This window comes from Lepidochelys kempii, chromosome 18 (assembly GCF_965140285.1).
Source record: "Lepidochelys kempii isolate rLepKem1 chromosome 18, rLepKem1.hap1, whole genome shotgun sequence".
Lineage (NCBI taxonomy): Eukaryota > Metazoa > Chordata > Testudines > Cheloniidae > Lepidochelys > Lepidochelys kempii.
In genome coordinates, this window is record NC_136397.1 from 4,700,573 (window position 1) to 4,715,718 (window position 15,146).

General features: G+C 52.5%; 1 protein-coding gene across 2 annotated transcripts in view; it reads right to left on the minus strand.

The window, feature by feature from the left end:
- Nucleotides 1-6,362: 6,362 nt before the first annotated feature.
- Nucleotides 6,363-15,146, minus strand: part of WNT4 (Wnt family member 4) — a 28,056-nt gene continuing 19,272 nt past the window's right edge. For both annotated transcript variants that reach the window (XM_073316450.2, XM_073316449.1), the window contains exons 2-5: nt 14,195-14,430; nt 9,290-9,421; nt 8,066-8,208; nt 6,363-7,812 (exon numbers count right to left, since the gene is read on the minus strand). In XM_073316450.2, coding sequence (XP_073172551.1) covers nt 7,345-7,812; nt 8,066-8,208; nt 9,290-9,421; nt 14,195-14,430 — 979 coding nt within the window. In that variant the 3' untranslated portion in view covers nt 6,363-7,344. The remainder of the gene's footprint in view (nt 7,813-8,065; nt 8,209-9,289; nt 9,422-14,194; nt 14,431-15,146) is intronic.

A 15,146-nucleotide genomic window follows, 5' to 3' on the forward strand; every position in this document is an offset into this window, starting at 1 on the left:
ACAATTATTTGACAATCATCCTGCGATTCACATAGAGCCTTACTTATAATCGAATTGGTTACAACAAGGGAGCAAGGAACATGCACAAGTTATGGAGCTGCTTATGTGGCACAATCAGAGCTTGCTCTTTCCAAGTACCTAAGGGGATTTGCTTTATTTTGTTTGAAGACAGGATTTGAGTAGTAATTAAATTTCTAATCAATAAAACAATAAAAAATACCATTTATTTAATTATTAGAAGCTTATTTAGTTTCTCCAAAAAAGGAGAATGGTGGCCAGCCGTGAGGAGAATTGTGCATGGCATTCACAAGGAGGATGAGCCACTTGGAAGTCATGTGGAATAGATGTGGCCAGGAAGAGTGAGGCTTGGCCATGACAAGAGCAGCCTCAGTGGGCGACCAATGGCCTGCAAAGCAAGAGGAAGGAGGAGGAAGATGGAGTGTGGTGGTGGTTGCCTAGATCTCAAGAGACCTATTCTGCCACTGACTCTCTAGGGGACCTTGGGCAAGGCCCTAGGGCCAGATTTTTAAAGATATTTTAAAGTGCCTTGGTGCCTAAGTGCTTTTGAAAATCCCTCTAGGTGCCTATCAGCATCTTCAGATGCCTCACTACCTTTAAAGATCTAGCCCATAGTCTCAATGGGGATAAGAACCTATCTCACGGGCGTGTTAGGAGGGTAAATAGAATAAAGATGGGGAGGTGCTCAGGCATTCTGGTAATAGGGGCCATATAAGCGGCACAGCTAGATAGGAGTCAAGGGAAGATTTCAGGCAGTTGGCAGTGGCATGTTTGAAGGCTGATAGAAAGGAAGCAGATGAGGAAGAGAAAGTAGGAATGAGGAGAATCAGGGAAGGCGCGCAGGAAGTGGGCAAGGACAGAGTCCAGTGGGACAGACTGAGGGGTTATAGGAGAAGAGAGAAGTCAGCCAGTCTCCAGGAGGAGAAATAACGCTGCATGGAACAATGTGAAGGAGGAGGGGACTCAGGCCATTTCCTGCAGAATCTGCATTTGTTAGATGTTCTATTTCTGCAACAATGGTCACGCTTAAAAAAACCAAACCACACACAGATGCCAGAATGCAAGAAGTAATCATTTTTATAGTGAATGCCACCAAAATGTGAGTCAAACTATGTGATGGAAACATTACAGCCAATTATATAGTATAAAAATAGGACACTAAAATTCAAAAATAATAGAGTACCACACAGTTTGGGATAGCAGCATCCAATATCCTACAGCAACCCAGCTTCCGCGCCAGATGGCAAGGGCATGGGGGAACACACACGGGAAGTGGTTTCTAGCTACATTTCCATGACACACAGAGACCTGGAGCAGCATGGGTTGACACCTTTCCAGGGTTATGTATGTATTTGGCAGTGTCAATCAGAGATGCTGAGCATGGGAACAGCCAGAATCTGAGCCCTGACAGGCTGCTCCGCATGTGTGTGCAGATAACAGAGCCGGTTGTTTCCAGATGCCTGAGGTTCAAGAAATGCCATGGTTTTTGGAGGATTCAGCTGTGTTGTTGCTCAGGCATTTGTATGAAGAGAGGTAGAACAAGAACACAGCTCTGGGGCTAGTTCTCTATGTGTCAGGATCCCATGTAATGATGGCTTCTGACTGCCCTAGGGCTCGGCCTCAGGGTTGGTTCTATGCCTTGGTAAATAGCCAAGGATTTCGTGCCAAATGTCTCCTGAACAGAGGCCCAAAGATACTCATGCAGGGGAAGGAGTTAAGTAGCCTGGTGTCTGCAGGGAGCAGTAACTCCTTGGGCCGGTTCTCTGGTTTATGGGAACATGCCTCCTCAAATCCCCCTGAGCACAGGAATTGCCAAATCTCAGGATTTGGGGGAGCTGGGAAGATTGTTACCCTGGGAGATGTCAGACGCCAGGGGCCCACAGAAAGAAGGCATTTTCAAGCCCTCAGCACTCAATGCGCCTTTAAAAATCTGGACCCGATTGCAAGTACTGAGCCCTTTTGAAAATTCTGGCCTTAGTGCTCACTTCAAATCCGGGGGTTCCAACTCATGGCCCATGGGACAACCGTGCTAAAGAGATTATATGCATTTGATTCTGAACTGACAGCAAAGCCCTGAGCCACTTGGGAATCAGCCCTGTTGATGTAGGAAGAAACTGGGGGTGCCACCTCCAAAACAACACCCCTGCAGCCCAGGAGTGCACAGAACAGCTGCTGCCCCTTCCCTGCTACAACTGCTCAGCACTGCCCCCGACCACCATCTGCATCGCAGGGGAGGGAGGAGCACAGCTCTGGCTGCTCCCTTGCCTGCTTCACTGCCAGGCCCTAGGAGCTTCAGGGAGAGCCGGATCAGAGCTTGGCCAACTCTGGTGAGTGTAGGGAAGCCACTAGCACAGGATGGCTTCCCTCCCCCACAGCCCTCCAGGGCACCCCAGGGGAAGAGAAAAGGAGAAGTCAAGAATGAGCAACTAGCTCTGGCCCCTGGATCTCTGCCCCGGCACAAACAAGAGGAGCCAGAGACTGCATCAGGTGGAGACGGCTAGAGCACTGCACACTCCAGCCACCTTCACCCCACCTCCATACCCCAAGATGATGTCAGAGCTAAATACAGTCTCTGTCCTCCCAGCTGGGGACTCTTCCACACCCAGGGAATCTCTTTTCTGGTTCCCTTGCCAGCCTGTGTAGCACAAAGGGTGGGGAGTAGGGCAGAGAATCTGCAAAGCATCAGCTGTGACCCCTGTCTGCAGGCTGAGGATGTTGGACTGTTTTAAACTGATCATTATCCCCACACTCTTGACAACATGACGGTGCAGAGTTACCAAGATTTAAGCTACATGCCCCTCTTGAGCAGGCAGCCTGTCTAGTGGTTAACACAGGAGATTAACAGTCAGGATAACTGGGTTCTGTTCCCATGTGCAGCAGTGACTCTCTGGGTAAGTCACTGTCTCCCTGTGCCTCAGTTTCTCCCCCTGGAAAGCAGGGATAATACCCACCTGCCTTTGTAAAGTACTTGTGTGTGGGGGTGCCTCTGGCAACAGGAAGGATGTGAATGTACTTGGGATCACAGTAACCAAGTTAGCACTGATGAGAGACCCAGACCGCACATTTGTGATGGGAGTACCAAGAGGAGACCGCCACTGCCTGAAAATCAGGATCCTCCCAGACCTCCAGAATATGAATGTGGTAAGACGCAGGCACGGCCTCCCAGGTGATGCTCATCAAGTGACAGCTGAAGGCCCCTCTTCCCAGACATTTCAAGGAGATAGGCACTGAGACCTCACTCACACCAGTTCTTCCCTTTCTAAATGCAGGAGTCCTAGCATATCAGAACAGCCAGGAAGGGCTGTTTGCAGAGAGCACTGGTTTTACATAGCACAGTGCAGCTCCGTTACTAGGGGGGAAAATACCCTATGCTAATTTAGCACAAAATCATAATTTAATAGACAAAGTAAATCAGAAAAAGGGAACTTTGCTGTGCTGGTGATGAAACGTACAATTGTGAGAAGCGCCAGAGAGCTGCGGAGCCAGGGGACATCGGGGGTGACATTTCCAGGGATCAGCTTTCATCGCAGTTTGAAAAAACCCTGTGCAGAGAGATTATCTCCACACTGATCTGGATTGACTTGTTCAGCTTTGGCCCTCGGCCTAGCTGGACAACGAGCAGAAAACTTGGCCAACGTCCTGAGGTCAGCGGCCCCCACTGCATTAGCTGGGAAATAGTATAAAGAATCTTCAAGGCACTTGAGAGCTCACAGTCTTAACACACTGGAGCCCAGAGAATTGAGGCAGCAGCTTGACATGGGAGTTAAAACCCAGATACCTGCAAAAGGTGATTTAATATCATAACATATGTAAACGAAAGTGGTGCAGAACAGAAATCACTCCCACAGTGCAGGACAGAGCAGGTTTGCTCCTGTTTAGATCAGAGTGAATGAACTGGTGCAAGAGGTGTGCATTCCAGGTTAGAAGGGGCTTGAGTCCACCAGGTGAAGTTTCCTCTTTGCCTTTAGGAGGCCTGCACTTACTGGAGAGGAGGTGGCAGTGGAGCTGCAGTCTGCTGCTTAGCCCTTCCGCACAGCACTGAAGCAATTTGCTATTACAAGACATACCAAGAGGTTACAGTGGAGTTGGCTGAAGGGAGAAGTGATCTTCTGCGCCACTGCGCGGCTTCACTCCACGGGATCCTTTCTTGTCCCATACTGCACAGAAAGCGGAAGTGTAGCGTGCAGAGTGAGCAGGGGCCCATTCTGGGCACACAGTTCAGCCTCTGGAGGAGCATCTGCTGCTGCGCCGAGTCAGTTGTCAGAAAAGTTCCAGCCGGACCGTGTCTGGAGTCCTTCCAACGACCACAGCCGCTCCCCCATCCCATCACTGCCATAGCACAGACAGGATTTCATGTATGTCTGCGTGTCCCTCTAACCTTTCCCCTCTTCTCTTGTTTAAGGGGAAGAAGAGGGGAAAATATAGGCCTAAGGTCTGCATGGATTCAGCTCTTAACCCTCTGTCTCTGTCTTAAAGAGACTGGATCAAGGGCAAGCAGAAGAGTCTGGGCTTTTCTGGATCGGGAACGGCAGTCTGTCTGGCCACACTCCATTGAGATGGAGGGTTGGCACCATCAGCACACAGAGTTTTCCATTCAGCTAGCAGGAGAGGAACTGTTAGCAAGTGTCAGAGTCCTGCTTTGGTCTCTACCAACAGCAGATTTCTCCCTCACCTGGAGGCGTGATTTTGGGGATTAATCTGCGTTTTCCACTGTCTCCCTCTCACCTAGTGATATGCAGAAGGAAATTGTTTCATGTGCCACCTCCCCTCAGTGCCCCACAGCTTATTAATTCTCCAAATATTTCACACTGTCGAGCAGCAGCAAGGGCTCTGTACTACCCTAGTCTTGGGCGGAAGGAGAGAGCATGTAGCTGAACAGTGCATTAGCCAGCGTGGCTGCAAGGTGAAGGCTGGGGGGAGGAGCAGCATTTAGGTCTCTGCCTTAAGAAAAACTGAGCCTCCTGGTGTGTTCAGAGTGTTCATTTCATTATGTTTATAAAGCAAATGGTTGCCAGTAAGGATAGCCCAGTGCCCCTCATCCCCTCTGCAGCGCCTGTGTTTAGGGCTGGACAACAGCAGTAAGCAAAGGCCAATATGCATGTAGTACTCCAGCAATGTTTCCCCCTCCTTGGAACTCACTCCACCCTCCTACGAGCCAAAGGCTGAGAATGGATATGGTTCTGGCCACATCCAGATTCCTCTTTCCACAGAGTCCTCATCAGAGAGGCCAGGGAGAATGGGCCCCTCGGGGAGCAGAGACGTGGAAAGTGAAGGAGGAGGCCAGGTCTCTGGGACCCTGCACACTGGGACCGGGGCTGATTCAGATGCAGCAATTGGAAAAACTGAAGAAATCAAGTGACTTCCTGTTAAAAGGCTGGGGCAGATTCTGACCCCTATAAGACTCCATTATGCTGCTCTGATGTTGGAAAGGGATAGAAACAGCCCCCAGAGAATAGCCCCAGCATAGCTGGGCCATATCCTTCCCCCAGCATGGCCCTCAGTGTTTACTGAGGGTATGAGAGTGTAGCAGCAGCAGCCTGCCTCCAGCTAGGCTGGCAGCACAGCAGCCCTGGAGCTGCCCCAGCCTAGCTGGGTCCTGGCTGCTCCTGCAGCACCCAGAACCTGGGAGGCATCAAGGTCGCTTTGCAGACAATTAGTCCAGGCTGCAGTTTCTGTGCTGCAGTGCCTAGGGACCCCAGGAGATACACATGGGCTTCAGGATCAGATGTCTGGGGGGAGGGGGGGCGCGGATCTCAGGGGTGTGGGGGAAACTGCCCTGGAAGGAACAGCAGAGGGGAGGCCAACTGGGGTCAGGCCAGGGCCCCGTGGCAAAGGTTGGGGGGAGGGGCCGGACCTGCTGGGGTCAGGCCTGATCTCTGTGGGGTAATGGGTGGGGGTGGTGCTAGGAGCCCTCTGTGGTTTCAAGGCTGTGGAGGAGGAGCAGAGCGTGGAGAGGGGTGGATGTGGCTGGGCTCAGGACTGAGCTTTGTTGGGAAGGGATGTGGAGAGAGGAGCCCAGGGTGGTTAGCAGGCTGGGCAGGAGCCCATAGTGAGGCAAAGGCTGTAAGATGAAAGGGACCATTACTCTAGGCAGCCCCAGGTACATGTGGGGTGGAGGCCGTGGGTTGGCCTGGCAGCCAGAGGAGCTCTTACATCTGAGGTCAGGAGCCCAGAAGGCACCACGATTGCAGTGGACTGGGTGGGGGAGCGGTGGCAGGAAACATGCAAGGCTTGGACTGAAGCTTGCAATAGTGTTGGAGAGGTCGGGCTCAGGGCTTTGCTGTGGGTGAAGGCTATGGGGAGGGTGGGGGGACCTGGGAAGCACTCATGGACTTACTCATCAGCACGATTATTTTTTCTTTTATTTCTAAGTAAGAGGCTGCTACCACAACAGGCATCAGCTGGGAATGGGAAGAGATGACAGGCCGTCAGCCTCCCAGGGCGGTTGGAGCTGAACAGCAAGACTGGATATTGGCACCAGGGGGGCTGTTGGTGAAGCAGATTCCACCGTAGATGAAGTAGTTTCTGTGCAGTTGGGTCTCTGTTCTCCAGACTCCTGCTTCTGTGGTGGACAGCACCCCTCACCCCTTCCAGTGGCTTAGACCCAAAGGGAGAACCCTACCACAGAACAACAGGAAGAAACACCAACAGGAACCATACCACTAGTTTTGTCCTTCCCCACATTTTAACTTCTGCACAAAGATCTCTGATCTGCGGAATCCACTGGTCCCAGCAGCTCAGCAGCAGAGTTCCTGGTTCTAGCACAACACCCAGGGCAGCTTGGGATGCTCCGCTGGCTCTGTCCTCTCTCTTCTACTGGCATGTGGTACAGAACAAGCCAATATGAGAACAAAGACTCCAGGAGCCTCAGGCCAGGCCTGCGGTTTGTTTTTAGGCTGAAGTAGCTGTAATATAAAAGACCAATATAAAAGTGCCTAACGCTAAGTTTCGTTTCAGTTTAAAATCTACGCGGACCGAAACGCTCCTTTGGTCAGTCAGTGGGAGTTCGTCTGACGGAGGCAGGTACTTGGGGACAAGCACCACAAAGGTCCCTTGCCTGGCCCCAGCCCAGCAGCAGCATCGAGCGCATGTGCGACCCTTCCAGCACATGCAGTTCAGGAGGGTTCTGGCTTCGGCAATAAATAAAGCAAGCGAAAATACAACCATCACTTTTGGACCTTTAAATATCTTTCTCCTGCACTCGGTGTCTCTTTACACAACCCTCTCCTTGAGGTGTCTGGATCCCCTCCTCCAGTCCCGGTGCAACCAGCAGGGGAGAGGAAGGGTCAGCTCCAGAGGGGACTGATGGGAGCGCCCATCCCGGCATCACCGGCACGTGTGCATTTCTGCCACTCGGTGGCACTGTTTACACTTGACAAAGCAGCACCAGTGGAACTTGCAACTGCACCTTTCCACCACCTCCACTTCGTCCGTGTGAAAGCCCCTCCCGCAGCACATAAGCTCACAGCCATCGATAGCTTTGGAAGTCTTGTTGCACTGCCGGCCGCTGGTCCCCAGGACCCCATTCTTTAGGTCATGGTCACAGAAGTCAGGGCTGGAGTCCAGGTAGACCAGGTCCTCATCTGTGTGTGGTTTGAACTGGGAGTTTTTTGGCACCAGGACTTTGGTGGAGCCGATCTTTCTCTGCTCAACTTCTGTGGCCCCATCAAATTTCTCCTTTAACATGTTGCCCACTTTGCGGAAGGGAGGCATGGCTTTCCAACAGGTCTTCACCTCGCACGAGCCTGACACACCATGGCATTTGCACTCTACCCGCATGTTGTTCAGGATAGCCTGAAAGAGCACACAAAGAAGAGAGCTATCAGCTGCCTGCAGACCAGGCAGTATGGCAGTAAGACCAGGAAGTGTGATGTAAGTGTGACCTAGCGCAACAGTGAATGGAGGTGCCTGCTTGAGGTGAAGAGACATGACAGTGAGCAATGAAGTGCTGGAGCCATTAGTACTATCAGATGAAGGGGAATGGAGCTTGGGCACTGGCCACCGGCTCAAGTCTGGCAGCTGCCCTGGTGTTCTGAAGAGCTATTACCTTCCTTCCAGCCTCATTATTATGGAGATTCATGAGCGCCCTGCTGGAGGAGGCGCCTTTGCTTCTCTCCCGGACATCAACGAACGACTGTGAGAAGGCCACTCCGTAGGCGATGTTATCAGAACAGCCAGACCACTGGAAGCCTAAAGCACAGCAGGGATTGGTAAGAGTGATTTGCAGCAGAAATGAGGGTGAGGCAGAGCTGGAGGACAGGACAATCAGTTGGCTCTTTGGCCTGTCCTCTCCCTCTCCAATCCCCACAGTCTAGCTACAGAGGAGCTGGCCACTTCCTGTTTCTCCCTGCAAAGGTCTGTTTCCTTTGAGTTCACACTGGACAGCTGCCTCCAGTGTCTAGTGAAAGGACTTCATGTGCCAGAGCTGCTATGGCAAAGAGCAGCTCCAGAACTAGGACTCTGCCATCTAGGACCTTCTAGAGAAAGGAAATAAGCAACACACACCCCAAAATTGCTGGAGCTCTTTGGAAACATAGGAAAAATATTTCTCAGAGGTGAACTGTGAAGCCGTAACCTGCGGCATGAAGCTAATATCGGATTTTTATCTCCTGTGCGGCTGGCCTGCCATGCTGCCTGCTGGGCTGTACCTTCCCCTAAGTCCCACTGGTCCCTGGACTCTGATGGCTGTGCGGTGAGCACTCCGTGTAGACTCACACAGAACACTAGCACAGCGGAGAGCATATGTACTGTGATTGCCCTGCAGGGCAGAGGAGTCACTCAGACTAAAGGCACCTGCAGGGCTTGGGAGTGTGTTCAGCAGTATGCAGGGATTCTCCCAGGGGGCACCATTCTGTACCCAGACAGAGCGAACAACTGGCAATGTGGTAGGCACACACTCAGGCAATGCAGCAGGAGTGCTTTACCCAGGCACACCTGGAGCACTGGGCCGTGGGGCGACGACCCTCTCAAGAGAAAACCATCCAAGGTCATTTAAAAAATGTGGAAGCTGCCTAGGAGCCTTTGTGTGCCCGAACAGCCAGACAAATGGGTGACCTGCCCACCCATCCCCTCCGAAAGGGACATGCATGGAGTGATTGGGGCAGGGATCCTTTTTGTTCCTTTGTCCTTATTCTTCCTCTCTCTTCTCTAGCTGGCGGGCAAGGACCCAGTGGATCTTGTGCAATCCTGTGCTTAGCCTAGAGAAGGCCTCTAGTGACCGACTGGCACCTCCACTCTTACTTGCCCATATCGTACTCCTGTAAGGACTTACCCTGAGGACTGACACCATGCACGGTCCGATCACAGCCACACTTCTCCAGCTCTCCACTGCTGCAGGCTCGCGTCACTGCGAAGGCCACCCCCGCGGAGGAGATAGCATACACAAAAGCTGCTTCCCGTGTCCCTGGAATGACAAAAGTTGCAGTGGGGAATCGTTTGCAAATTCACACGCACAGTAGAGGGCAGCTCCCCTTCCAATCAGAGATGTCCATGCCCACACACTCATGCATGTCTCTGTCAGACTGACGCCACTGCCTGATCCAGACCCTCCCCTGCCACATGCAGTTGTGTGGCACAGAGGAGCCCTGCATGCTACCTACCAGACAGAGATCCTGGCAATCAGCTCCTCCCAATCCAAAAGCCTGGCACTCAGAACCTCCTATCATCACATGCCCCATCCAGAATACTTGTACCTAGAACCTACCTACAGGTCCCCTGTCACACAAGGCCATATATGTTGCATGCCTATACCCTGAACCTATGGGCAGAAATCTCTGCACATACCCAATACATACACCATGCAGAACCAAGCACTGAGAGCCATGGATCCTGAGTCCCCCGCCCCCCCCCAGCCGTTGTATGCAGACCTCTCCCCTCTCACCCCAAGTCTAGGGCAGAGAACCCCCCCAGAGCCCCTCACACAGCAACCCAGCACAGATCATTCCTGCTCACAGATGCCTGCAGCCAAAGCCCTGCACAGAAAACCCTATAGCTGGAGACCCTGATGCAGTCCCAATAAATTCAACTTCATACTAAAACTAATTTTTATTACTAATAATTTGGAACCTGTTGTTTGGGGCCCAGGCAGTTGAAGCAAACAATTAAACCAGCTTAAGTTGACTGTGAGAATCAAAGCGAAGGGGAATACCATTAAAATGGTGAAAACTCTCCCCAGCCCTTTGTACCCAGTCTCCCAGAGGAGATCAAACAGAACAAGCCCACCAACCTGTCCCCAACAGCCCTTCGAGAGCAGCCCCAAGCAGACTCACACCCTAAACAGTCTCACAGAACCTCCAGGGCCCAGTTCTCCACTGAACTAAGGAGCAGTGCAAAAGGGGCCTTCATACAGTGTCTAGCACAAGGAGTCTTGGTCCATGATTGAGACACTTAGCTGCTATGACAGTACAAATAAATAATAATCAGGCAGTGGATCTCTTCCCCTATAGAATGAAAAAGTGCCATAATGGGGCTCCTTGCCAGAATAGCTCTGGTAAAATCCCCTTCCAGCCCATGCTGTAAAGGAAGTTCTGGGAGCTGAGTTGAATCATAGAAGATTAGGGTTGGAAGAGATCTCAGGAGGTCATCTAGTCCAAATCCCTGCTCAAAGCAGGACCAACACCAACTAAATCATCCCAGCCAAGGGCTTTTTGAAGCACTGCTATGGTCCAGCTAACATGACATATGCAAGCCCATGGGCAAGTCAGATCAACCCTGAGGATGCTCTAGCTTTGCAAGGTCTAGCCAAGCCCCCAGACAGGCCTAGAACATCAGGCCCACCACTGCCTACCCTCCACCCACCCCTGCACTGACTGCATCTCAACCAGAATCCAACCTCCATCCTCACCTAGAGCCCTCACACCCAAACCATTTCCTTCCAGACTGAATCCCACATCGAGCTGCCCCTGGAGCCTAAGAAGCTTCCCTCTGCCTTAACAGCTCTAAGTAGAATAGCCTGCACACCCCATCCCCACAACCCACCTACAAAATCCTTCTCACATTGCTCTGCTCTAGAACCCTGCCCCACTCTCAGAACCCTATCCCTCCGTCAGCTGGAGACAGAGCCCCTTTCATGCTGCTTTTTACGGTTACCAGAGTGGTTACTTCACATTGAGGAAGCAGGTTTCAGAGTAACAGCCGTGTTAGTCTGTATTCGCAAAAAGAAAAGGAGTACTTGTGGCACCTTAGAGACTAACCAATTTATTAGAGCATAAGCTTTCGTGAGCTACAGCTCACTTCCTCAGAGGAAGCAGTTGTTTGAGAACTTTAAACCTCTATGGGGGAGAGAGCAAACATGCAGGACACATGGCCAGGTTTCGGCTGGCCAGCTGGCTGTGCCAGCAAAGACTGGCCTGTGTGAAAGCAGAGCTACAGCAAAGCTGCAAAAGAAGAGGGAGCTTTGCAAAGGTGCATATAAGGGGTGTGCCCAGGTCTGTGTCTCTCTCTCTCTCTCATGGATAGCATCTCTCTGCATGTGTGTGAGGATTGTGGGTTTAGTGGTCATCAATTAAATCATGCAACACCCAATTCCCTGGCTCCTGCCATGCTCTGAAGCCAAGGCAGCTGGGACATAACAGGCCCTTCTGTCTCAGAACATGTGCTGACTGAAGGGATCAGCATTTAAAGTCCAGGCTGTGCTACTTGGAAGCTCAGGGCAAAAGGCCCCAGGGTCACTTCAATGGCGGCTGGAGAATACCATTGTGAATAGAGATCTGCCCTTCACCTCTCGGGCCCTTGCTCACAACTGACTGGTCAGACAAAGGGGAGCAACTTTGGTGGTCGCAACTCAGACTCTGGTGGCCAAGGCTGTAATCTGGCCTGGGCGGCAGTGGCTGGTGAGGACCCAGCCAGCGTGGGACTGAATCACCTCCAAGTTAATCGAGGTTAATAGTAGGATCATGTTGGTCGGTTTGTGCTGTGGCTGCCTAAAAAGAGACGACTTCAGTTTCTGGTATTTCTGGTATTTCCAGTCCTGAACCTTCACAAGCACAAATCTTCACCCCCATGCTGAGGGAAGGAAAGTTAAATAAGGAGCTGAGGCTGGACTGGGGGAGGCTGGGGCCTGCAGGTCCTGGTATGTCAGAGCAGAGAGTGCCCAGAGCTTCAGAGAAGAGGGAACAGCCGGAGTCGGGACACCCAGGAGCTAATCTAACCCACAGAGCAATTAGACAGAGGAAAGGGGGTCAGAGTGGAGATGCCTCTGGTCACTAGTTTGCCAGGAGAGAGGGAGATCTGAACAAGGGGGAAGTCACTGCAGCTCCCTCTGCCATAGAAACTAGTGCTGCCTTCAGGAAAGAACAACTCGGCTCTGGAAACAGGCCTCATGCAGCCAGCCATGGAGAAAACTCACCACTCCTCCCGAGCTCTGCCAAAGCGCATCTGCTCTGCCCTGTACCCTCCTGCTGTTCTAATCCCGGTCAGAGGCGCCGACCCTGTGGGTGTCTGGGGCTTGAGCACCCATGGAAAAAAAAATGAATGGGTGCTCAACACCCATCAGCCACAGATAATTGGGAGTGCTGTCAAACAACTGTTTGGCAGCTTGGGGAGGGGCTTGGGGGAGGGTGGAGAGAAGCGAGCAGGCAGGGGCCTCAGGGAGGGGATGGGAAGAGGTGGAGCGAAGGTGGTGTCATGGAGGAGGGGGCGGATCAAGGGCAGGGCGCCTGGTGAGGGGATGGAGAAAGGATTGGAAAGAGGTGGAGTGAAAGCGGGACCTTGGGGGAAGGGGCAGAGTGGGGGCGGAACGTGGGTGGAGCACCTGCAGGGGAAATAAAAGTCTGCGCTTATGGTCCTGGCCACCCTGCAGCTCTGCCAATGCACCTCAATACTGACGCGCCTCCACACTATTCTAGTGCTCCTCAGCTCTACAAATACATCGGAGTCCTGACACCGAGCTCCGCCCCACTTGCCCCCAGCTATTACATCCTGCCCCCCTCCTTGCTTTACAACATGAACAGGGCTCGCTCTGTTTGGTCGCAGCGTTGTCATGAAGTTAACACAACGCTCGCAGACGGTTAGCATGTAGGAGGCGGGGCTGGTCCACGCCAGAGATCACTGCGTGAAGATGAATGGTGCTGGAGTCTCTATAAGAACAGGAGACACTGCAGCTGGAAGGAGGAGAACCAGAGCTGGCACAGCAGTATGCTACGCTGAAGAGAGCGAGGAGTGTTTTACTGATTTTGGGCAGCAGAGGGCATCATCCCAAGGTCTCACCCACAGTCTGCTTCACTCAGGAGTAACAAAAACGCTCCAGCCCTAGCTTACGGCTTGTTCACTGACCAGAGAAGAGACCAAATAAATAAAGCATCCTGCTGCTGCTGCTGCTGCTGAACCCTTGCAAGGGGAAGCTTCTTGGTGAGGCAAATGAAGCTGCAGAGCTACTCAAGTAGCTTTATAGGGCTAGTTCCAACTCAACACACCCTGCAATACAGAGTTCAGGCCGAGAGCCCATGCCCAGCCTACGCCACTGTGCCCAGTACATACAAGGCAGGGCTCTGCAGCATGAGCAAGGAAATTGGGTCCACCACGGAAATGCAGACAGCAGCTAAGGAACTGGGCAAGCTTAAAAGCAGCCCCAACGAACCCTCCGATACAGCATGTATGGGAGTCCCAGGACCAGGAGGTACCACGTGCATTACTGCCACTCTCTCTACATCCTTGCCAGCTTCCCGTGGCTCTCCGCAGCCAGCTGAGCCAGTCCCGGAGCCGCAAACAGGGACTGTGCCAGAATCCCATGGCTGCACGCCTTGGTAGTCCCCAGTGATGGCTACTTGCCGTATCCAACCCCCAACTGCTCGCTGCCAACACCCAGCAAAACAAAGCTGTTCTCACTCATGTGCCTGCCTTTTGGGAGAGTAACACACTGCTATTCTATAAAACAGGTGCATGGCAGGGAAAGATGGCATTTATGGCTGAAGCGAAAGGATAGCATCAGGCCATCTCCTGCCCTCCACCACATGGTAGCTCTGACGCTGCCAAATAAACCAGACTCCACACTGGAGTGCTAGTGTGCACACGCTGCATGGGTCTACAAGATGCAGCCATTTCCCCAAAGCTCTGCCTCAGTCTGCAACACTGCTACAGCCCCAGCTCGATGCTCGTTATCTCCCACCTGGAAGCTCATGCCTCAGTTAAGTTCACTCCCTTTCCCAGATGAGCACATGCCTCTGGACAGTTCGCTCACCTTGTGTCACGACCTTGCCAAAGACCGGCAGGGTGTCCAGTGTGGAGCAGTTCCAGCGACGGTTTCGGAATTGGTACTGGCACTCCTCGATGGCCAGCTGGGCTCCCCGGCGCACTGAGTCCATCACCTCCAAGTTCCTCTTGCACATCTGCACTTGGCGCTGGATTAACCCTTTCAGCTTCTCACAGGTCTCTTCCTCGGAAATACTCCCCACTGAGGACAACTTTGCCAGGTACCTGTCAGCACACCCAGCAACATCTGTTAGAAAGGTTTGTTGAGCAGGAGAAAGAACTGTCCCAGCCTCTCCCTGGGAAATGCTGCCTTTTCATATCCATACAGCTGCCTGGGAGGGGAAATCAGGGACAGCCTTGGGCACGGACACCTGCAGTCCTGAGGCTGGGAAGAACCCTTGCCATTGCACTGACAACCTCCAGGGCTGGTGAGATCTCTACCCGCGTGGCCCCTTCCAGTAGCCTGGATAAACACACCGTCTGCTCTCCTCTCCTTCTTTCCTCACTGGAGCTGGAGGCTAGTGCCTGACTGGGTCCCTCTGCATCGTCAGGCTGGCTCTGACAGTTCTGCAGAACGGCCTTTCTGCCTCGAAACAGAGCAAGGGTCCTGACAGCAACACTGGGGGAGAGTACGGCCCTCTTGCCCAGCTACAGCATGGACTACATTCACTCCATCTCTCAGCAGGGAGGCTGCTCAACAGCTCTGCTCTGTCCGCCTAGCATGGAGGGGGATATTCTCGGCATGTTCTGAATATGCCCTGTCAAGTCTCCCGAGTACCAGCATATCCAAGTGCTACTAGGAAAAGCCAGAGGTCTCTCAAGTCAGCCAAAGCAAGCAGGACAGCAGCTCGGCTGCCAGCTACAGCTGCCACACTGCTCCCTCAGCGCTGGCTGTGTTCTACTCAGGACAAACATCTCCCTCAAACCACTTCCCTTCTTAG